We start from the raw sequence: 24,324 nt of genomic DNA, 5'->3' as shown, positions 1-24,324 counted from the left end.
TCACTTAATCCTCCTGTTTTCAATATAGTACCTCTGTCTGAAAACGTGCTGGGGTCCCCAAGCCCAGATACTCTGTTTTACTGTCCCCAAAGAATAAACCTGCAGACTTTTGCAGAGGTAGGTGGCCAGTTACCTAGAGTCGGGCGGGGGCTGGGAGGGTCTGCAAATCTGACTGCTCCTCAAACAGACTTTTAGGGAATTTCCTTTATTTCACATCCTCCTCTCTGCTGCCCACTCCTATCCCCAATTTTACTTTCAGGAATTGGTACCACCAATTCCCGAGCCTTTGGGAGGGATTTTGGGGGATAAATCAGGTTGGCTTTGACTTTCCCCTCTGCTGCCGGAGGATTGGGTTTTCTCAGTTCTGCCGATTAACCCATCTGCTTTCTGTTCTCCAAAATGCTCTCACTCTTGTCTCCTCTCCCGTTCTCCAGTCCTTAACGGTTTATGCCTTTAAAAAAAATAATAAATCCCTTTACTGTCAACCTAGTGGAGCCAAGGGGTAAAGCAAAAGTAGAAGCGTGCGCTTAGCTGGCTGTTTTCCCAAAAGACTCAATGGGCTAATCTTAAAATGACGCTCTGTACCTCTGCTGAAATCCCACTTCCTCCTTCCCCAGGGGTCCATGCCTATCTCATCTCTCCATTCCCTGTGCCAAGAATGGGGCCTGCCACATGGTAAGCACGGAGATGATTTTTTTTTAACAGGATCATCCTCAGCAGTTGTTACCAAGTGTGATTACCATAAGAAATTCTTTTTTTTTTTTTGGCCGCACTACGTGGCATGCAGGACCTTAGTTCCCTGACCAGGGATTGAACCCATGCCCCCTGCAGTGGAAGTGTGGAATCTTAACCACTGGACCGCCAGGGAAGTCCCTACCATAAAAACAATTTTCTTTTAACATCTTTATTGGAGTATAATTGCTTTACAACGGTGTGTTAGTTTCTGCTTTATAACAAAGTGAATCAGCTATACATATACACATGTCTCCATATCTCCTCCCTCTTGCGTCTCCCTCCCACCCTCCCTATCCCACCCCTCTAGGCGGTCACAAAGCACTGAGCTGATCTCCCTGTGCCATGCGGCTGCTTCCCACTAGCTATCTATTTTACATTTGGTAGTGTATATATGTCCATGCTACTCTCTCACTTCGTCCCAGCTTACCCTTCCCCCTCCCCGTGTCCTCAAGTCCATTCTCTAATAGGTCTGCGTCTTTATTCCAATCCTGCCCCTACGTTCTTCATGACCATTTTTTTTTTTTAGATTCCATATATAGGTGCTAGCATATGGTATTTGTTTTTCTTTCTGACTTACTTCACTCTGTATGACAGACTCTAGGTCCATCCACCTCACTACAAATAACTCAATTTTGTTTCTTTTTATGGCTGAGTAATATTCCATTGTATATATGTGCCACATCTTCCTTATCCATTTATCTGTCGATGGACACTTAGGTTGCTTCCATGTCCTGGCTATTGTAAATAGAGCTGCAATGAACATTGTGGTACATGACTCTTTTTGAATTATGGTTTTCTCAGGGTATATGCCCAGCAGTGGGATTGCTGAGTCGTATGGTAGTTCTATTTTTAGTTTTTTAAGGAACCTCCATACTGTTCTCCATAGTGGCTGTATCAATTTTCATTCCCACCAGCAGTGCAAGAGTGTTCCCTTTTCTCCACACCCTCTCCAGCACTTATTGTTTGTAGATTTTTTGATGATGGCCATTCTGAGTGGTGTGAGGTGATACCTCATTGTAGTTTTGATTTGCATTTCTCTAATAATTAGTGATGTTGAGCATTCTTTCATGTGTTTGTTGGCAATCTGTATATCTTCTTTGGAGAAATGTCTATTTAGGTCTTCTGCACATTTTTGGATTGGGTTGTTTGTTTTTTTGTTTTTTTCTGGTTTTTTTTTGTTGTTGTTGTTATTGACATAAAAACTCTTGAAGGGAGTGTCTTAGTTTGCCCAGATGCAGAAGTGGAGAATTAAGACAGGGAAGACAGAGAAGTCAGTGTAGGTTACGTTGTTTGTCAATTATATCTCAATATATATATATTTAAAGTCTATAGGGAGAACATAAACAATCTTAATTTCAGGACTCTGAAATTAATATGATTGTAAACTTCACAGACACAGAAAACAGACTTGTGGTTACCAAAGGGACAAGGTGGGGAGGGATATATTAGGAGTGTGGCATTAACAGATGCACACCACTATATATAAAATAGATAAGCGACAAGGATTTATTGTATAGCACAGGGAACTATATTCAATATCTTGTAATAACCTATGATGGAGAATAATCTGAAAAAAATATGTATAACTGAATCACTTTGCTGTACACCTGAAACTAACACAATATTGTATATCAACTACACGTCAATTAAAATATGATTGTAAACTTGTTCAGAGTTTCATTTATAAACTGTATTTTAAGAGTATGTATTTTTTATTAAAATACAATTAGGGGACTTCCCTGGTGGCGCAGTGGTTAAGAATCCGCCTGCCAATGCAGGGGACACAGGTTCGAGCCCTGGTTCGGGAAGATCCCACATGCCACGGAGCAACTAAGCCCCTGCGCCACAACTACTAAGCCTGAGCTCTAGAGCCCGTGAGCCACAACTACTGAGCCCACGAGCCACAACTACTGAAGTTCGTGAGCCTAGAGCCTGTGCTCTGCAACAAGAGAAGCCACCGCAACGAGAAGCCCGTGCACCACAACGAAGGGTAGCCCCCTGCTTGCCACTACTAGAGAAAGCCCGTGCTCAGCAATGAAGACCCAATGCAGCCAAAAATAAATAAATAAATAAAATACAATTAGGAAGAAAGTTATTTTTGGCATTGTTTACTATACAGAATGTTAATGTTTATCAAATATATCCTTTCATTTCCTATGTATTCAAAGCCTTCTATAATCTAAAAAACAAATTAAATGTTTATAGAATTTAAATAATGAGTTACTAAACATCACTATACTCTAAAAATAAAAAATAAACTTTTCCAATTCTCTGTGTACTTCACAAAAATTGTTTATGAATTAGACAGTGAAGTAAGTCTCTGTGAAGTCAAAAAGCAGAAAATGTTTAGTATATACTACTGAGTAAAAATATAATAAAATTGGAAATGAGTAACAAAAGTTACATTTAACACTCAATAAGTAGGAAATTCTAAAACACTCCCTAAGTAAATCTTGTCTCAAAGAAGAAACTACAATGAGAGTATCACGGGTGAAAACTCATGAGATATCCTCAAAGCAGATTTTCAAAACAAAGTTAAGCTCCTGAATGTTTATATCATCCAAGCGTAACACACACACACACACACACACACACACACACACACACACACACAAACACTGTCCTCCCTTGGTATCCTTGGGGGGATTGGTTCCAGGACCCCTCATAGATACCAAAATCCATAGAGGCTCAAGTCCCTTGTATAAAATGGTGTAGCACCTGCATATAACCAGGCATATCCTCTGGTATACTTTAAATCATCTGTAGATTACTTTAATACATAACATAATGTAAATGCTATGTAAACAGTTGCCAGGGCACAGCAAATTCAAGTTTTGCTTTTTGAAACTTTCCGGAATTTTTTTTTAAATAGTTTTGATCTGCAATTGGTTGAATCCGAGGAGGCAGAACCCAAGGATATGAAGGAGGGCTGGCTGTGTGTGTGTGTGTGTGTGTGTGTGTGTGTGTGTGTGTATGTGTGTGTGTTCAAGTGGGTCACCATTGAGGGCAGCTGAAGCTTACTCCCACTGAGGGGTTCCAGGAAACTAGAATATGAACGCAGAATTGCCCCACGCGAGGGGCAAAGGATTGGGGGTGTTTATCCTCCAACTCTTTCGAGTTACTGGTTGAGGGGTGCTCTGACAGCATCAACTCCCCAGCACAGCTGGCTTGTACTGTGCTGAGAAGCCCTTAGGCAGCAGTAAGACCCTCCAAGACGTTATGAGCAGGCACTAGCAGAGTCTGGTAAGGGTAGGGGAGAGCCAAGAAGAAATTCAGATTCCCAGGCACCATGCCCAAGCTCCAGCAGGTCTGTAATAGGACTGGAATCTGTACTTTTTCACAAAATCTCTCAGCAGTACCTACTGCACCTGACTCCACTGAATTCTACAAGCCCAATTTTTTCATTTGTGCCTGGTAATTCTAGTGCTTATTACCTGCTAAGTGGCCAGGGCCAGATTAAAACACTAATGTCAACAGGCTTTAAAAAATTATTCCCAACTCTCCCCCATGTGTAAATGAATATGACACAATGCTAAATGGTAACAAAAAATACAGGGAAAGCCAACACAGAACTTATTTTTCCATGGCATGGGAGGCAGAGTAATACCTCCCGAAGATGTCCACATGCTAATCCCTGGACCCTGTAAATATATTACGTCACATGACAAGGGGCAATTAAGGTTGTTAATCAGTTAACCTGGAGACAGGGAGATCCTTCTGGGTGGATTCAAGGTAATCACAATGCTCCTTATAAAGGAAAGAAGGCAGGACAGTCGGAGTCAGAAATGAAGTGATGATCAAAGCAGAGGTTGGAGTGATGCCATTGCTGGCTTTGAAGATACAGGATGGGACCAAAAGCCATGGAATGTGGGTAGCCTCTAGAAGCTGGAAAAGGCAAGGAAACACATTCTCCCCTAGAGCCTCCAAAAGAATGTAGCCCTGCTGACACCCTGAGTTTAGCCCCATGACACTTCTAACCTATAGAATTATAATAAATCTGTGTTGTTTTGGGAAAATTCCTTGCAATAAATCCCTTAATAAATATCTCCTGTTGGTTCTGCTTCTCTGATTGAACCTTGACTAATAACCACTTGATGGTAACCACTTTGATTCCCTTTTTAAAAAAATATGAAATATCATATTTGTTCAAAAGTTTTCATTGGTAACCCTGTTTTGTTGACACCTGCAGCATTTTCTAAACTCTGGGAACAATGGAATGATGTTCAAGTTTCCACATGTGTGAAATTGGGCTAATCAGTGTACCTCATAGGGTTATTAAAAGGATTAAATAAATTACTGAGCATAATGCACTTGGAATAATGTCTGGTACAAAGTGTTCAAAAAATGTTGGAAGAGATAAAGGACAGAAGAAAGGAGAGAGAGGGAGACAAGCTCCCTGCTTTCAAGGAGATTATATCCTGGAGGGGGAAACGGATGATAAACACAGGAAGGAAGGAAAGGAAGGAGGGAGGGAAGAAGGGAAAAAATATCTGATAGTTATAAGTGTCTCAGAAACACTTACGTTTAAGACTAGACCAGGGGTTGGCAGCCCACGGCAGGCCAGATCCAGACTGCCACCTGTTTTCATATGACCCGTGAGCTAAGAATGGCTTCTACATTTTTAAATGGTTGAAAAAATAAATAAAAAGAACACGGTGTGCCACGTGAAAATCATAAGAAATTCAAACTTCAATATCCATAGAGTTTTACTGGAACACAGCCATGCCTATTTAAATCTTCGATGGCTGCTTTCCCACTGCAATGGCAGAGTTGAGTTGTTGCCACAGATCAGAATGCCCACAGAGCCTAAAATATTTACTGTCTGGCTCTTTACCAAAAAAGTTTGCTGACACCTGCTTTAGACTGAGTGGTCAGGGAGGGCCTCCCTGAGGAGGTGACATTTAAACTGAGACCTGAATGGCAGGAAAGAGGAAGATTAGGGGTAAGAGGGCAGAGAACAGAGAACCAAGGCAAAAGCTTTCTCTCTAATCTTACAACAGCCTTCCAAAGAGGGGCTCTGTCAAAACTATGATGGGGCCCTGAGGCTCTGAGGGTGCTGTGGTGTCCCAGGGTCAGAGCCCACAGGTCCCGAGTCGGGGTAGAGAGCCCAAACTGCCTGGCACAAGAGCCTGCCCCTTCTCAGCCTGGCATGGCACATGAACCCAGGAACTGCATGTTGAAAGACTTTGTTTGCCTTCCTGGGGACAGTGACTGGGGATTTTAGATTCGTTCCCAGGAATAGGTGAGGAGGGCTGGGATTGGCTCACGGTCCTGAGAGCAGGTGTTCTACAGCCCCCCTGTTGGCAGCAGGTCCAGGACTGGCACAAAGCCCAGATCTGGCCCTGATAGCAGGATCTGTGGCATGGCAGGGAGAACGGGGCAGCCCTCGATGAATTCAGTGCCCTGCTTTCATCCTGACTGGCCCACAGCTTGTAGCCCAATACAAGGAAGCCTACCTCCAGCCCAGGGGGGCCCGACTCCAGCCAGGTGGGGTTTTCTGAGGCTGGAAGAAGAGTGACAGTCTCAAGCTCTCAGTTAATGAATGTGGCTCAGAGAGAACCCAGTTCTTAATCCTTTATGGGCCAGTTCATTCCTGCCAGGCTCTGTGCTAATGGAGGAAAGTAGGCTGTTAGTCCCATTTTAGAGCCAGAGAAATTAAGGCAGTGAGGAGCAACAGGGGGTACTGGTTAAAACCAAAGACTCTGTACCTGAATCCCAGACTCAGTATTTGCCAGCTGTGTGACTTCAGGCAAGTGGCTTGACTTCTCTGTGCTTCAGTTTACCACTGATGATAATCTCTTCCTGAAAGAAATGTAAGGAATTAAGGAAACAATAGCCCAGCACCACACCCACAGAGCCCATTCTCTCAGCTTTGACAACAGCCTTAAGAGGTCTTGGCGTGGCAGAGGACTCTGGCTTTGAGCCAGACAGAGCTCTTCTCCTCAAGAAGACATCATCCTTGACTCCTCTCTTTCTTTTAAGGGCCACAATCCATCAGCAAACCCTGCCTTCAATAACCACCCACAGTCCAACCATTCCTGCCATACCCGTGGTATCAACTTAATCCAAAGTGCCTTCAGCTCTTGCCCAGATTATTGCAAAGGCCTCTTAGCTGGTCTGAGATCTTCCACATCCTTGCCTCCGCCCCCAGGTCTCCACAGCACTCCTCTTTTCGAAACCCTTCTGTTTCCTAACACTTCTGGAGTTAACTAACAACTTTTTTTTTTAAATTTTTATTGGAGTATAGTTGATTTACAATGTTGTGTTAGTTTCAGGTGTACAGCAAAGTGAATCAGTTATACATATACGTATATCCACTTTTTTTTTTTAAGATTCTTTTCCCATATAGGCCATTACAGAGTATTGAGTAGAGTTCCCTGTGCTATACAGCAGGTTCTTATTAGTTATCTATTTTATATATAGTAGTGTGTATGTCAATCCCAGTCTCCCAGTTTATCCCTCCCCCTCTTATCCCCTGGTCACCATAAGTTTGTCTTCTTCATCTGTGACTCTACTTCCGTTTTGTAAATAAGTACATTTGTACCCTTTAAGATTCCACATATAAGCGATATCGTATGATATTTGTTTTTCTGTGTCTGACTTACTTCACTCAGTATGACAATCTCTAGGTCCATCATGTTTCTGCAAATGGCATTATTTTGTTCTTTTTTATGGCTGAGTAATATTCCATTGGGTATATGTACCACATCTTCTTTATATATTCCTCTGTCGATGGACATTTAGGTTGCTTCCATGTCCTGGCCACTGTAAACAGTGCTTCAGTGAACATTGGGGTGCATGTATCTTTTTGAATTATGGTTTTCTCTGGGTATACGCCCAGGAGTGGGATTGCTGGGTCATAGGGTAGTTCTATTTTTAGTTTTTTAAGGAACCTCCATACTGTTCTCCACAGTGGCTGTGCTAATTTACATTCCTACCAACAGTGTAGGAGAGTTCCCTTTTTTCCACACCCTCTCCAGCATTTACTGTTTATAGGTTTTTTTGATGATGGCCATTCTGACGGATGTGAGGCGATACCTCATTGCAGTTTTGATTGGCAATTCTCTAATAATTAGTGATATTGAGCATATTTTCATGTGCTTTTTGGCCATCTGCATGTCTTCTTTGGAGAAATGTCTATTTAGATCTTCTGCCCATTTTAAATTTTATTTTATTTGTTTACTTTTGGCTGCATTGGGTCTTCGTTGCTGCCCACAGGCTTTCTCCCGTTGCCGCGAGTGGGAGCTACTCTTGGTTATGGTGCGCGGGCCTCTCATTGCGGTGGCTTCTCTTGTTGCAGACCTTGGACTCTAGGCGCGTGGGCTTCAGTAGTTTGTGGCACGCGGGCTTAGTTGCTCCACGGCATGTGGGATCTTCCCAGACCAGGGCTCAAACCCGTGTCGCCTGCATTGGCAGGCAGATTCTCAACCACTGCGCCACCAGGGAAGCCCTTCTGTCCATTTTTTTATCTGGGTTATTTGTTTTTCTGGTATTGAGCTGCATGAGCTGCATGAGATAATCCCTTGTCGGTTGCTTCATTTGCAAATATTTTCTCCTATTCTGAGAATGAAATTAGAACACTCCCTAACACCATACACAAAAATAAACTCAAAATGGATTATTTATTCAAGGATCATTTTTTCTTGAGTACCTACTATATGCCAGATACTATTCCAGGCACTGGAGATAAAACAGAGAACAAAACTTCTGCATTCAGAAGTTTACATTCTCACGGAGAGAAGGACAATAAACGAATATATACGTAAAACGTACTATTAATATGTTCAGTGTTCTGTAGGGAAATAACAGAGGGAAGGGAAGAGGGCTTGGGCTTTAGACCCAAGGTGGTCAGAGAAGGTATAATGGACAAGAAAAGGGTAAACAAAAAGCCCAAAAGTGGGAAAGGTGGGAGCCAAGGGGCAACCTAGGAGCCGAGTATCCTTGCCTAAGGGCTCAGCAAATACATGGGTGGAAGTGTTCCTGGTGTGTTTTAGGTACCCCGAGGAAGCCACTGTGACCATCGTGGAAAGTGTGCATGAGGAGAAGAGGGGATTGACCTCACGGAGGTAAGGGGGCAGGGTTCAGTCTTGGAGATTCTCCAAGTTTTTTTTCCCTCAGATTGAGATTGGAAGCCAGTGTACATTTTGAGCAGCGGCATGACTGCAGCTCAAAAGGATCACTGAGGCCGATGTGTGGAAAAGCTTAATGAACAATAGCGGAGTCAGAAAGAGGGTTTAAGCAGCTATCACAGCTGCTGAGATACGATGGTTTCGACCGGGAAGGGAGGTAGCAGCAGAGGTGGTGTCAAACCCAAAGGCCTCATAACAGTGTACCAGCTCTCCCGATGGGGTTCTTCCTACCCCTCCAAACTCACCTTGTTCCTTCCTGTATCCCCAACCCCACAGACCACTGCTAAGCTCATATAGGCGTCTAATGAGTATTTGTTGAGACAATAAACAAATTAATGAACGATCTATCCCTAGATCATCATCACCTATTTTAACGATAGGCATATGGTCAGAACTCAATAAATGTTTGCAGACAGAATACCGCACGATTCTGCTAAACCCAGGTGGCTAGGCCTCTTCACAGCTGCGGAAAACTGAGCCTGGGGAAGTATACATCTGGGGTCCCTCTGCACAGCTTACGCTAGAAGCTTCCTTCCCAATTTCAGCACGGCGAATTCCTGGACACTGAGAAGAAAGAGCTTGCTTTCAGGCTGAGTCACAGTGACCTCACAGGAGTTTCCCCCCAAATGTCCCTACCGTGTGGAAGGGAAAAACTGGAACCTCGTAGGGCCGGAGGGTCAAAAGACTCAGGCCAGACAAATGCTCGGAACGTTCCCGGAAGACCTCCCACCGTCGGGCCATAGAGACGAAAGGACAGAAGTGCCGCCCTTGCGCAGCCGAGACCCCGCCCCCCGTTCCGCGCCTCCAGCGGAAGCCGGAAGCAAAAGCGGGCCCTGCTAGCCCCGCGGCTCGGTGGTCTCGGAGGCTCCGCAGGATTGGGGAGAAGATGGCGGAAGAGGAGTGAGTGGGATTTTCCGGGGCGGCGGAGGCGGCAGGGCTGGGCCCCATCGGGTGACTGCGAGCACCTCAGGCCGCCCTCCGGCCCCATAAGGCGGAGCTCTTTGTGCTGGTTGGCCAGGACTGACCATGCCGGCGCCTGCGAGGAGGGCTGGAGGGACGGGCCTGGGCCGTGCAGCCTCCTAGAGGTTGGACCCTCTGGCTAGGGATCGGCTGCCCAGCATAGGTCTCGAAAGCCGTCTTGCGGAAACCGCAAGCCAAATTTCACTTTCCTAGTTTTCGCATCCGCTGATTACGCAGCGCTTCGCTGCCTCCAGAAAGTCCCCCAGCTGCACCCCTTACGTAGCCAGTCACCTCCTCCATTGTAATGACTATTTTTCACATCTGTTTCCTTCAGTGAGTTTCATTTATTCGTTAACTGGTGGCCATCTACTCTATTTCAGGCCCTGGTCGCATGGTAGTGAAGGAGGGCGACCAGGAGCCGCTCTCAGGGAGCTTCCATTCTAGTGGAAAAAGAAGACCGTAAATAGACTAGATGATTTCAGTGCTCTGGAGGAAACGGAGTGGTGTTGGTGTATGGGAGGCTTCTCGGGAAGAGGTGACGTGCCACCTGAAACCTTAGTGACCAGAAGGAGGGATAGGAGAGGAAACAAAAGGTGCAAAAGGCCAGGAGCAAGAAAGAGCCTAGTGCCTTTTTGAGGGACAGAAAGAACGGCAGGATGGCTGGAGTGTGGAGAGCAAGGGAGCTAACTGTACAAGATGAGATAAAGGGGGGTGAAGGTGCCTCTGTCCTCCTGGTGCTGCTGGGGAAGGACCACTCTTAGTCCATCTACATACCTGCCAGGCACAGTCTGTTGTGTGTTATAGGTGCCCCATCTATATTTGTGGAATGAGTATGTGAAAATGAACAAGGAACCAACCCCATGGTTGAACTTTGACTTCCTCACCTGACAACTTTTCATGCATGTCTTTTGGCCTGGTGGTCATTTCATTTAGTCACATTACTTATTGAGCATCTTCTCTGTCCCAGACACTAAATTGGGCCTCAGCAGCACAAAGCAAAAGAGGTGGTATGACTCAGTGATTTCAAGTTTGGACTTAAAGCTTGATTCTGCCACTGACTGATACTCGCCAAGTTACGCGACCTCTCTGAGCTTGTTATTCATGGGTAAAAAAGAGAAAGTAGTAGTGTCCACCTCAGGCTTATTATGCCCATTAAATGAGACTTGGTATGTTACCTGGTTCCTGGAATTAAGCGGTACTCAAAAAACATTAGCTGTTATCATCACAGTTACGGTGATCATTATGTCAATATCGTGCTAGTTTACAGTCCCAACACAGTGTGAGGAGATAGTGTGAGGAACACAGCAGTAGTGTGGAGGAGGGGATTACAGAGGGGATTACATTTGGGCTTTTTGAACTCAGAGAAGGTTTTTGTAAAGTAGGGTAGAGCATTCTGACCACATCAACAACTGGGCAAATTCAGTGGCTTCTTCAGCTTGCAGATACCATCTAAGGAAAAGAATGTAAACTGGAGAAATAAGGCACTTAGTAAATAATGTTGGACCTTGGAATATGATGAGACTCCAGTTTGCCTCCCTTTAAATCCCCCATTAAGTGCCAAAGAGCAGGCAGCCTTTGATTCTACACCGGTCCTGATTCCCCCTTGTCCCTGTCCTCTAAGTGTTTGTGTTCAGAGTACCTGAGGCCACTGGTACCCTTGTGCTGCAGCAGGAGGGAATCTTCCTAATCAGTTTCTCTCCAAGGCCTGCCTCTTGGTTGCAAGGGTTGTGAATCCCATCAAGCTCCGTGCCGAAGTTCTCTGTCTGGTTTGTGTGTGTTGGTAATTCGGGGCCCTTTTTCCTTTGTCTAATTCCGCTGCTTTTTATGTTCTCCAACAGGTTCCCCAATACAACTCATGAAGGTTTCAATGTCACCCTTCACACCACCCTGGCGGTCACTACGAAACTGGTGCGCCCGAGCCCCGCCAAGCCCATCCTCCCAGTGCAGACGGGGCAGCAGGCTCAGCAGGAGGAGCAGTCGAGCGGCATGACCATTTTCTTCAGCCTCCTGGTGCTCGGTGAGTGCGGCCCTCGGTGAGTGCGGGCCGCGGTGAGTGCGGCCCGGGGTGAGTGCGGCCCGCAGTGGGTGCGGCCCTCGGTGAGTGCGGCCCTCGGTGAGTGCATGCGGAGACACCATCATCTGGCATTGCGAGTGTCTGTGTGTGCTGTCTGTGTGGTCAACCCCGTGTCAACCACTGTTGACTTGGTCAAGTCTTCCTCCTGTTTGGTTTTCGCTTCAAACGCTGAGGGTCAGTGATCAGTCTGTTCATAACATCATAACAGGGTACTCCTTTTTCTTTATAAAATCATTGAGCTGAGCAATTCTGAAGAGCCCTTTATATATCTTAGACATCCTTTGAAAGGAAGAATTAAAGAATTTTTGCTCTAGAGAGAACTTTGAACATCTAGTTGAGTGTATTTCAGACTCCGCTCCTGAGAGTCTCTGTGTGTTTCTGTGTAGGTGGCGGTGGGAGCAGGGGGTGGGGTGGGGCCTGAAATGGCAGAGCATCCAGCTTTCTGACCAGAGCAGCATTTTGTCCCTCGTACCCATTAGGCCTCCACGTAAAATTTTACTTAGTTAAGAGGTTTGCTGTGAGTAAAAGATCACACACTCTTGCCCTAGCACACTGTTTTCCTTAACTTCCGTCATTCCCATTAACCATGGTCATGACTTTTGCCATATCTGTGTACCACCTGTGCTGTTATTTACCTATATAATGTTTTGCTTTAAACAGATTCACTCTCTCAAACTGAAAATCTCATTTTATTAGACTTCCTCCTTTAACAGGTGAAGAAATTTAGGCCCAGAGAGGTTAAATTATTGACAGACCTGGTTTGGGGGAGACTAGAGGCTAATATCCAGGTTGCCAGACATTGGTCAAGAAGTTTAGATAAAAGGCAGTAACTTAGCTGCCTCCCAGAGACTATGGACAGTAGACACCTGTTTTAGACCAGAAGACCAGTTGAAACTGCACAACCACTTTGGATCAGCTAAAGAAGAAATAGCTTCAAATATGACCCTCCAAACTCTTGTTTGAAGAGTGAAGTTGGAACGTTCACATTTTCTGCTTCTCTTTAATGATACTGAGTCATATTTCTGATTAGATCTTTTCATAAGAAAGGAAGGTACAAAGAAATGGAAAAGTGCAGAGTATTTCCATAGCCATAATAGATGGCTATTAGGACTGTTTTTTTGAGGAAAAGTGTAACTTCTTTCACACTTCTAGTCAGACTCTGTTAATTAAATAATTTTAATAAGATACTAATTTTATTTAAAATCCCAGGACTCATCCTTGTCTTTCATAGTTTTTAAAACACTTCTAAGTCGTGCACTGAAAAAGTACACAAACCACAAGTGCACAATGTCCATTTAGATTTGATATGCCCAAATAATTTTTTACTCTTTCAGTGTAATTGAATTCTACTTCTAGGGGATTACTTTAACAATCAAGGAATCTTGTTTTCTTTTCTTTCTTTTTCCTTTTGTTACAGTAGTTGAATACAAAGAAGAAAAGCAGTTCTTCCCTTGATCAAGAAGTCTTTAGTACCTGAATCCTTAAACCTGAAAGAGTATTATTAGTCTGTTTACATTGTTGTCAGCATGATATGTTAGGGAATATAAAAGGCAAGCCTTGGGGAAAAAAACTTCTGTTTTGTAATCACTTTTTTCACCGAAGGGTGAAAAAGATAAAGCTTTCAAAGTAACTTTCAGGGTGTGGAGCGTCTAGGATTAGCTTGTGCCGGAGATCACAAAACAGGTTTTTATGATGTGCTTTTTAATCCAGACAAAATCCTGCCCACTTTTGGCCTCTTTGAGGCCAAAAAGGGCTGAACTGTATTTGGTAGTGCCGAATATTTCTATTGGATTGTCTTCTCTTCAAACAGATCATAAACCTATACTTTAGAGTCATACTGATGTCAGATGGTTTCAGTTTTCACCTAATCAGTTGAGTTGGTATCTCCACTTTTTATGTGTAGGTCAGCGTACATTAGAAAAGTGGAATGCTTTCTAAGTAAATTTGAAGGCATTTTTTTCCTCTGTTCTTGTATATCAACAAATTATTAAGTATCTTGTATATTTATTTGTGATTATGTGTCCAAACAGTGTAAATCTGATAAAGAAAAATAAAATGGCTGTTAATAAGTAACTTGCCAGCTCACTAAATATATAGACTAGTAAATTGCGGGAAATAGTCCATAGATTATTCTAGACTTCAGGAACTCATAACCTGGAAAAGATTTACCACTTTTGTTTATTATTTTAGTCAGGTCAAATGAAATTGTAACTTTTGTGTGGAAAGGATGCCAAAACTCTGGTTACTTTTGACTTTTAGAAGCTTGAAATCAGTTGACTTACACTTAACCCTTGCTGATCTTTGACTCCACAGAGACAATAGTGAGTCATTATTATTGACTTAGAGTTAACTATTAGCATCATTTGACACATTTTATGGGCCATTAAATTTAATGGAGTTGTTAAAATTGACATGCCTATGTTTCAATATATTTTCTGTAATTAAAACTTCAGGCATGAAAAATTGGAAACATTAATTTGTACTCATACCCTCCATATGGCACAGAAGTTTTTGTCCCTTCTTGCTCTGTTTTTTCCCAAGTGTACTTGAAAACATGCACTTGTATGTGTATATATACATGTGTACATTCGTAAGCACATACACACCAACAGGCACATATAGTTTGGAGTTTGTTTTAATATAAGTGGGGTCCTATAACTTGCCTTTTCATCTTACAGAATGTCTTGGAGATCTTTCCATGTTAGTCTTTTTGTATCTACCTCATTTTTTTTTTAAGAAAAAGGATGTGTATGTGGTAAAATAAACATAACATAAAATTTACCGTTTCAAAGTGCACAATTTAGTGGCATTTAGTACATTCACAGTACTGGGCAACCATCACCATTATCTAGTTCTAGAACATTTTCATCACCCCAAAAGGAAACCCAGTTCCTATTAAAAGCAGTCCCTCCCCATTCCGTCTCCTCAGTCTCTGGTAGACACTGTTCTGCTGTCTCTAGGAATTTGCCTACTCAGAATATCTCATACAATTGGAACCATACAATATGTGACCTTTTATGTCTGGCTGCTTTCACTTGGCATATGTTTTCAAGCTTCATCCATGTTGTGGCATGTGTCAGAATTCCCTTCCTTTTTTATGGCTGAATAATATTCCACATTATGTTTATCCATTCATCACTTGATGGGCATTTGGGTTGTTTCCACCTTTTGGCTATTGTGAATAGTGCTGCTATGAACATTTTTGTACTTTTTTTTTTTTTTCTTTTGTGGTATGCGGGCCTCTCACTGTTATGGCCTCTCCCATTGCGGAGCACAGGCTCCGGATGCGCAGGCCCAGCGGCCATGGCTTATGGGCCCAGCCGCTCCGCGGCATGTGGGATCTTCCCGGACCGGGGCACGAACCCGTGTCCCCTGCATCAGCAGGCGGACTCTCAACCACTGTGCCACCAGGGAAGCCCCTTTGTACGGGTTTTTATGTGGGCATATGTTTTTATTTCTCTTGGGTACATACTTAGAAGTGGAATTGCTGGGTTAAGTGGTTACTCTATCTATGTGTAACTTTCTCAGGAACTGCCAAACTTTTCCACAGAGGCTGCACCATTTTCCATTCCCACCAGCAATGCACAAGGGTTCCAGTTTCTCTCCATCCTTGTCAACACTTGTTATGTTAATTATAGCCTAGGATGTGAAGTTTTATCTCATTGTGTTGTTTTTTTTTGTTTCTCATTGTGGTTTTTTGTTTTTTGTTTTTTGTTTTTTTGCGGTAGCGGTCCTCTCACTACTGTGACCTCTCCCATTGCGGAGCACAGGCTCCGGACACACAGGCTCAGCGGCCATGGCTCACGGGCCCAGCCGCTCCGCGGCATGTGCGATCCTCCCGGACCTGGGCACGAACCTGCGTCACCTGCATCGGCAGGCGGACTCTCAACCACTGCGCCACCAGGGATGTCCTCATTGTGGTTTTGATTTGCATTTTTCTAATGATTAATGCTGATGAGCATCTTTTCATGTGTTTATTGGCCATTTGCATCTCTTTAGAGAAATGTCAGTTTAAGTCTTTTGCCCATTTTAAAATTGTGTTGTCTTTTTGTTGTTGAGTTGTCAGAGTTCTTTATATACTCTGGACACTAGACCTTTATCAGACATATGACTTAAAAATATTTTCTCCGATTCTATGGGTTGTCTTTGCAGATCTCCTTCTTTTTATAGCTGAAGACCATTCCCTGGCATTGATCATTCTTATATGTAGCTCTCTCCATTGATAGAGCTTTCTCTTTTGCTCTTAAAGCTGCAAATAGTTGTGTGATTTATGAGAAGAAACTGTAAACTTTTTTCATCCAGCTTGGTGCAAAGAAAGAGCAGAAACTGATTCCACTCCTTAGATCAATTTTCTGTCTACTTATGTGCTTACCTGCCTGCCTTTTTAGGCAATAGGCATTCTCATTGGTTACATGTACTAATGCATTGGAACTTTTTTCTTGCTGTTAGTATTTAATGTAGGATTTTTCTAACTAGGCTAAATATTTATAATAAAATAACACCACAGATTGATAGTTTAGAGCACAGAATAAAAGGAGGACAAAATTTCTGTATTTCCAGCTGTTTCCTTTCTCTGGCCACCTGGTGCTTCTTGGTGGGACTAAAGATAATCTAATTTGTCAGTGTGGGCTCTGAGGGTGGCCAGTTCACAGCCACGCAGATTGTTTAAACATTTCCTTTTACAAAAAAAAAAGGCAACACATTTATTTTTAGTACTATCAAGGTAATACTTTGATGAGATGGCATAGCACCTAGGTGCCTAGTAAGAGAAAAAGACATGCACACTAACATTTGGGTCTTGAAATTACATTTAGGAGTTATTTATGCAAAAGTGTGCTTTTTTTTTTTGTTCAGAAATATGTATTCCTTTCAGATAGTTTTACATCTTTCTGTTTCTTTTCTTTCATGACAACACCCCTGTGAGGAAAGTCAGACATTATTCTTATTTTGCTGGTTGAGGAATGAAGGCCACAGGGAGGGAGGTGGTGGGTGCCCAGGATTAAGGGCACAGGGTTGGAATTAAGCTCAACCCTGTGGCGTCTACCAGCAGTGGGACCTCTCTAAGCCTCCGCTTTTATCTTGAATCAAAGGAGGTAGTGGTGATAACAGCTCATTCAGAGAGGGGTGTTGAGGGTCAAATGAGACAGCGTTTGGGAAGTGCTCGGTACAGTGCCTGGCTCATGGGAAGCCCTCAACCAGTGGGAGCCCCAGTACCCGTCTGGGGAGCAAACACCCCATCTTCAGGTCTCTGATGCTCTTATCACCAAACCAATATTAACTTTGTTCTGTTTTTTAAAACACCCTTACTTCCTTCTGCGTTAAAAGAGAACAATCATGTGGTGGCAAGATACTTTGTGTCAACATACATTCTGTTGCAGCTCTAGTTGCATAAAAGTGATTGATTTCATTAACTTCCTCCTCACCATTGAGGATCATTTCTCAGAATCAGGGAAATTTGAATAATTTTTGGTGGTTGTATAAAGTTTACAGCTTAGAATAGTGGTAGATGTCTGTTGCTCTTTCAACAACTAGAAAACAAACTGGTTCAGGCATGTAAAGAAATACGGAGAAAATGTAGTGAACACCATGCAGCTACCTCCTGGTTAAGAAATGAGAAATTGAAAATACAGCTGAAGTTTACTGTGTCATTGTCAGTTGTCCATTTCCCTGGCAGCCTCCTAGAAATAACCCCTGCCTTGGACTTGGTGTTTATCATTCAAAGTTGGGCTGTTTTCTAGGGGCAGGACAGGAATAAAGACGAAGACATAGAGAATGAACTTGAGGACATGGGGAAGGGGAAGGGTAAGCTGGGGCAAAGTGAGAGTGGCATGGACATATATACACTACCAAATGTAAAATAGCTAGTGGGAAGCAGCTGCACAGCATAGGGAGATCAGCTCAGTGCTTTGTGACCACCTAGAGGGGTGGGTTAGGGAGGGTGGGAGGGAGATGCAAGAGGGAGGAGATATGGGGATATATGTATACTATAGCTGATTCACTTTGTCATAAAGCAGAAACTAACACACCATTGTTAAGCAATTATACTCCAATAAAGATGTTAAAAAAATAATTTTAAAAAAAAGTCTTATTTTTTCCCACAGCTATCTGCATCATATTGGTGCATCTACTGATCCGATACAGATTACATTTCCTGCCAGAGAGTGTTGCTGTTGTCTCTTTAGGTAAGTGCTTATTGGTGATCTTATAATAAAAGCACTAACTATACCACTTTTTGAGTGCCTTCAAAGTGCTAGGAACCACAAGAGATGTGGTGTATACTGAGCTCATTTCATTGTCACTGCAAGCTGCCATGAGGGTGTTATGATCCCATTTTACAGATGAGGACACTGGGGGCTCAGGGGTGATGACCTCCTAAAGGTCACATAGAAGCCCCTCTATCCAACTTGAGAGCCCTTTCTACTTCTAGAACCACCCTCAGGGCACATCCAAGGCTTTTATCCGCTTATTATATTGTAGTTACTTTATTTCTAGTTTCAAGTTGCCTACCAATGATATTTATTTTTTTCTTATCACCACTGCTTTTTAAGTTAATTTTATATATAAAATTATATATACTTTATAAGTTTTCTTTGCCTTGTAGATCTGGTTTAGTATATTTAGAAATTCTTTCCCAATATAGCGATGGTTTGGGTTAGCTTTGGAAATGAACATTCACACTGTTTATTCTAAGGTCTACTACTAGGCTGTGCTGTCACTCGACTAAGGCGAATAATTGATAGTTAATTCATAGAATCACTGAATTTTACAGCTGGAAGAGGCTCTCACTTTAAGGTTTAGGATGGAGGAATGGCTCACTTTAATGTCAGTCAGATCTAAGGTCTTCAGAGAGCATTCCATTCTACCTCACTTATATTTCCCTCTTTTGTTTCCTGTGGCAATTAACTGTTAAGATAATTAGCCTCTATTTAGAATGTATGAATCACTGTAATCACAGTTGACCTCACATGTAAATCCATTGAAGTGGTTAATGAAGCAGGGACCTTACTTTTCAGTAAGTATTAAAATGAAGATGTGGGTGGGGAAGCTTAAGGGATAGTAAATAGGGTTTCACTAAGGCCAGCCAAAGCTTTCATCAGCCTATTATATTGTAGTTACTTTTACTAGTTTCCACTTGCCTACTGATGATATTTAATTTTCCTTATCACCACTGGTGCTTTATAAGTTACTTTTCTTTGCCTTAGATCTGGTTTAGTATAGTATTTAGTATTTTTCGCAATATAGCAGCAGCTTAGGTTAGCTTTAGAAATGAATGATCAGACTCTGTTCATTCTCCTTCCCCTACCAGTACCAGCATTCCTACTACTCTGTTTCAGCCCCTCCTATATTTTCCCTGGACTTCACAGTACTACTAAGTGCCAGGTTCTGGCCTATGAGCTTTCACATTGCCATCTCATTTAAGTCCCATAACCCCCAGATGATGCCATATTTTAAGGAAGATGTACCACTGGATAATTTTGATCTTCAGTAAAGAGTTAGAAATCAATTTTACTCAGAATTCCTGCTCTCTATTGAGCAGTCTCTTCCGCTACACATCCTGGCAGATTCTAACAAACTTAGTTAACAAGAGCCTTAGAGCTCTAAGAAGAGGAGGATCATTTGTTAGCATTCTTTTCCTGATATTAGGCACCTCGAAAATAACCTATATAGCTAATACCTATTATTCTGGGGCATTCAGTAAAGACTTAAAAAGCCACTGCAAGGAAGTTACAGTTTTGTGGTCAGTTTACATAGTTTCTTAAGAATAAGACCTATAGTTGGTGTGTATTTAGGTATTGTGCACATGGAAATTTAAATGGTGGTTCTTGTAATTTGGTTTGGAATGTCAGGTTCTTCACCGTCTCTTGAATGTTTCAGTAACTGCGGGTCACTGAACACCAGTGCTTGTACAAGGACTTACAGCGACATTGTTGTATGCCTACCTAAGGGCCACTCCCCCTCCATGAAAACAGAACCCTCGCTTTGACCCCGTGTCTTTCCACAGTGTGGTCAAGGAAGGTGGGTCCCTCCTCCAGGTCAAGATTGGTTTTCTCCATCGTGGTAATTGTTTCAAAGGGGTGGAGGCAGCAGGCAGTGTGAAACCCAGGTCTGGCCAGTGAGACCGAGGGGAAGTGTGCTGGGGTGAGGAGTTTTGGAAACATTTTTCCTCTCTGATAAAAAGAGAAATTTCCCCTTCCTTTGATGCTGTTGTATGAGGATGTGATGCCAGGAGCACTGGTAGCCATCTTGCAATCACTGTGGCTCAAAGACGAAGCCGGAATGCTGAGGCTTGCCAAGGGGACAGATGGGAAGCCCAGATTCTTGACTGCACTGTTGTTTTGTAGAATTGATAGCCCCGAAACTACCTATCTCAGAGCTGCCTGTTACATGAGATAATAAACATCCATTGTTTAAGCCATTTTTAGTCAGGTGTTCTTTTACTTGCAGAGGAAAACATCTTAACTGATATAGGACTCTTTCCATTCAATGGACAAAATCAATTCAAAATGATTCAAAGAAAACAGATATTGGTGTGGGTGGAGTTGCACACCCATTGGCTCATGGCACCAAAAAACCTACAGGCAGTGCCAGCTTCAGACTTCGCTGGATCAAGTCTCCCGGACTCCGTTTTTCTCCATTCTCAACAGTGCTTCCCTTTGTTTTGGCTTCACTCTCAGGCGGGCTCTCTCCACATGGTAAGACTTGACAGCTTCAGGCTTGCTGTCCTTACAGTAGCAGTCACGCTGGGAAAGGTGGCCTCCTCTTCCCCCTGCTTCCACCAGAAGTTGTAGGATGAAGTCTGACCAAATGGCCACCCCAGAACTGGACATGGAGTGGAGCAGTGCTGGGGGTCAGCAAAGGCTGTCCGTCCACAAGGTTTCTTTCTTTGCTGATGTTGCGCAAATAACTGTAGCCTATACAGCTAGGGCTTGGGAGTGGGTGATGGAAAGTCAGTCTTGCTTTCAGTACTTATTTGCTAACTCAGGTGATTGGAATACTAAGAGCACTTCTAGGGAGAGTACTGGGGTCCAGAAAGGACTTTTTGTTATATTAGAGGACATTTGGTTAAAATTTAGAAATGCTGACAAAGCTGTCAAAGTAGTTCTGTATTTCATAAAGCTATGTAAATGGAAGGAAAACTTTTTTCTCCTACTGGAGCAAAGTGTAACAAAATATTGAGATATCCACCGTTTCAAGAATTTCCAACTTTTGTGCCAAAAAAGAATCTAGATGAAGCTGCCAGAGAAAATGGAGTTTTCATTCTTTCAGGGGTAAGTTTTCCTAGCCTACTTTTTCTAACCAGAAGTTACTTTTTAGTCCAGTCATTTAGAGATACTGTTGGCCTTTTGTGTTAAGCATTCGGAGTTCCTAAGAAATCGTAGATACAGAAGAGGACTATCTGTACTCAAAAAGCACATTTCCGCTCTTCTATTTTATTGTATTTTCAAATGAATTGAGACTTTTTTCATTCTTTATAAAAGCATAGTATCAACATGAAGTTCTAAAGCTATTTCCTTGGCCCTTGTTCAAAGCTTTCAGATACTTTCTATACTTAGGGAATTCTGTGGTTCGGGCCTTTTAAAAATGTGTATATATATTTTTTCACACTTAGCTATAAAGAAGAAAAGTCCTTTTCATTGACAACCAGCTCTTTTTATCATGCTTCCTTCTCTTCCAAACCATGTGTAGACGCACACATGCCCATCAGATGACTTGACTTGGTTTGAGCTTCAGTCATTTTTTGTGTTCTTCACTTTTTACTGTTCTTTCCATGTATTAGTAAAGTTCACATATTTATTTTTATTGGCCATATAGTGCTGATTCACTGTTCATATATTTTGGGCTGAAATTGGTAAGGAGTGAAAATGAAATAGTTGTACTGCCTACTGTCCTCTGTTGCATATAGCAAAAATAGGAATAAATGTTTTTTTCATAGTCATACTTTATCGTAGAGTGAGGAAAGGCCTGCATGGGGTTAAGAATGGAATTTGACTACAAAATGCTAGGGTTTAGCCTGAATACTGCTGATAGTTAGAAAAACCGTATTTTAACTTATAACTGGATTTGATTGAATCATTGAATAAATAGGAATACACAAATGTGCTTCCTTGTCATAACCTGCTTAACTATGTTTGTGCTTTTAGTTATATTAACTCCTTGTTTTGACTAAAGGATTGAATTTTTTTTTTTTTTTTAAGAGTAGGGCTCTTTTTGTCAATGGGGGTTTTGAGTGGAAGATAAAAAAAAAAATCACTCAGTTCCTGAGTTGTTGACTGAAGGTAATTCTGGGAAAAAGTATATATATAGTGATTATATTCTAATTGTACTTAAGTTCTAAAAACGGTTTTTTTAGAGAAAACTTAAAGCAAGAATCCTGACTATAACTCTAACAGCTTTCCTGACTTTTTAGACTGTGAGAGTCCAATTGTGATGCAGCTTGAGCTGTCCCATGGGGAACTCTCCCTGAGTCTCAGGTACTTTGATTTTTGTTAGAGAAGAAACAGGCATTCATTTGTTGGCATTAGAGTAGCTGTCTCAGAGGTAGAGGCCAAAATTGGTTGTCACATTGACAAAATGATCACATTAGACTCTAAGGATTTTCTGGGCTGTCGCATTCCAAGGAAGAGTGCTAGCGCAGACTTTGAGCCTCTGTGTTTCTGGAAACATGGCTGAGAGGTGACAATTTATTCTTGGAACATCTTGTTGCTCGTTAGCTGCCGTTAGCTAAACGTGTGCTCTGTGTGTAATAGTGCATATGCTTTTGCCTGGAGTCTTGCTCTGATTCTCCTTAGTTTTATGGTCATCTGCTCTTGGCTCAGCATTTTTTCATCTTAAAGTTGTATTTTATACTTAAATCTTTTAGATATGTCAGAATAGTGAGGTAGTCTGAACTTTAAAGGAAGAAAGGTTGTTAAAGGATTACATTTGGAAACTTGCTACATCTGGGCTGATTTCTATAAATTTCCTCTTTCGCCACATAAATGTTCTCAACAGAACAGAAAGGAACAACATTCCACTGAAAAAGTAAGCTACCTTAAAAACAAAATATATAAACAGTATTTCCCCAGAAAACAGAGAGACAGCTCTGGGGTCCTGATTCTCATCTTCCTGGCAGGTCTTCTGTCTTTCAGGATACTATCTTTGGAGTATCTATTTTAGTATAGGTAGCAGCATCAAGGACTGGAATTTCAAAATCACCTTATTATAGCGTAAGTGATTCTATGATTATAGCTAACAAAATGTGCTAACAATATTTTAAAGTATTTTCAAAAAATCATTTGTGGTTAAAAACATATTACATAAGTAATTATATTCCTTTCTGCCCTATCCTGTAGTAGCAGGGCTGTCTCCTCATGGTAATCAGGGTTAGTCACCCCTGCCAATGTGGTAGCCTTGGTAGCCTGTTTCTAGGCCTGCTGGTCTGTTGGCACAAAAAGCCCAAAGTGACCAGGCAGCAGCCATTGTAACTCTTACTATGTGAACTCTGGTGGAAATGTCCCCTTCTGGGAGCCAGGTTCTTTCAACCCACCGAGCCTAAAGTTTCAGGCTAAAGAAGCAGAAATCCTCCAAGCAGGAATCCCCACTCTTAAGTGAGTCGCTGAGAGTGATGGTGAGTGGTGTACCCATTGTGTGCTGTACGCATGCTTGCCTGTTGGGGATGTACCACCCTATAATGGCCACTGGTTTCAGGAGTATACCGCACCCTGGAGGAGTGCGCCATTCCTTACAATATGTCACCTCCAAGCTGGTGCCTCAGCTCCATTTTTTTTTTTTTTTTAATTTTTATTATTTATTTATTTTTGGCTGCGTTGGGTCTTCGTTGCCGTGCGCGGGCTTTCTTTAGTTGTGGCGAGCGGGGGCTGCTCTTCCTTGCGGTGCGCAGGCTTCTCATTGTGGTGGCTTCTCTTATCGCAGAGCACGGTCTCTAGGGTGCACGGACTCAGTTGCTCTGCGGCATGTGGGATCTTCCCGGACCAGGGCTCAAACCTGTGTCCCCTGAATTGGCAGGCGGATTCTTAACCACTGCGCCACCGGGGAAGCCCCTCAGCTCTTTTTTAAGAGGCCATTTACCACTCTGGCTGGCTGGCAGTTTCTGGATAGGACCGTGTGGTGTCCATGTCTCATGCCCACTTCTGCACCTCCTTTGCCAAAATGTGAGTCTCTTGGTTTGACATGTTGTTGACATATTGTTATGCAGTATCCCACTTTGGTGGCTCAGACACTTATGAACCCTGGGACGGTGGTGCTAGCATGTGTGTCAGCCTCAGTCAGAATGAATTGCTGCCCTTTCCAGGATGGAAGGGGTCTGATGTAATCGAGGTGCTATCATGCAGTTGGCTGGTCTTCTCAAGGGATGGTACCACACCAGGTGATGAGTGTTGATCTCTGTGGCTCTCCAGTCATACATTCAGCAGTGGCAATGGCTAC

General features: G+C 42.7%; 2 protein-coding genes across 4 annotated transcripts in view; one reads left to right on the top strand and one right to left on the bottom strand.

The window, feature by feature from the left end:
• B4GALT5 (beta-1,4-galactosyltransferase 5) overlaps window positions 1-9,613 on the bottom strand; it is a 154,070-nt gene extending 144,457 nt beyond the window's left edge. For 2 of the 3 annotated variants that reach the window (XM_079946471.1, XM_079946472.1), the window contains exons 1-2: window positions 9,501-9,613; window positions 6,444-6,537 (exon numbers count right to left, since the gene is read on the bottom strand). The gene's annotated coding sequence lies outside the window, so the exon portion shown is untranslated. Of the gene's footprint in view, window positions 1-6,191; window positions 6,344-6,443; window positions 6,538-9,500 lie in introns of all 3 variants that reach the window. The other variant, XM_079946470.1, reaches the window with a different exon arrangement.
• SLC9A8 (solute carrier family 9 member A8) overlaps window positions 8,604-24,324 on the top strand; it is a 68,867-nt gene continuing 53,146 nt past the window's right edge. The window contains 5 exon segments of the mRNA XM_079946468.1: window positions 8,604-9,636; window positions 9,639-9,715; window positions 9,718-9,764; window positions 11,663-11,841; window positions 18,000-18,080. Coding sequence (XP_079802594.1) covers window positions 9,564-9,636; window positions 9,639-9,715; window positions 9,718-9,764; window positions 11,663-11,841; window positions 18,000-18,080 — 457 coding nt within the window. The 5' untranslated portion in view covers window positions 8,604-9,563.

The sequence above is a fragment of the Stenella coeruleoalba genome, assembly GCF_951394435.1.
Source record: "Stenella coeruleoalba genome assembly, chromosome: 15".
In the NCBI taxonomy this organism is placed as follows: Eukaryota; Metazoa; Chordata; class Mammalia; order Artiodactyla; family Delphinidae; genus Stenella; species Stenella coeruleoalba.
The sequence above is the reverse complement of the archived record's forward strand: the minus strand, read 5'-3'. Positions and strand labels throughout refer to the sequence as shown.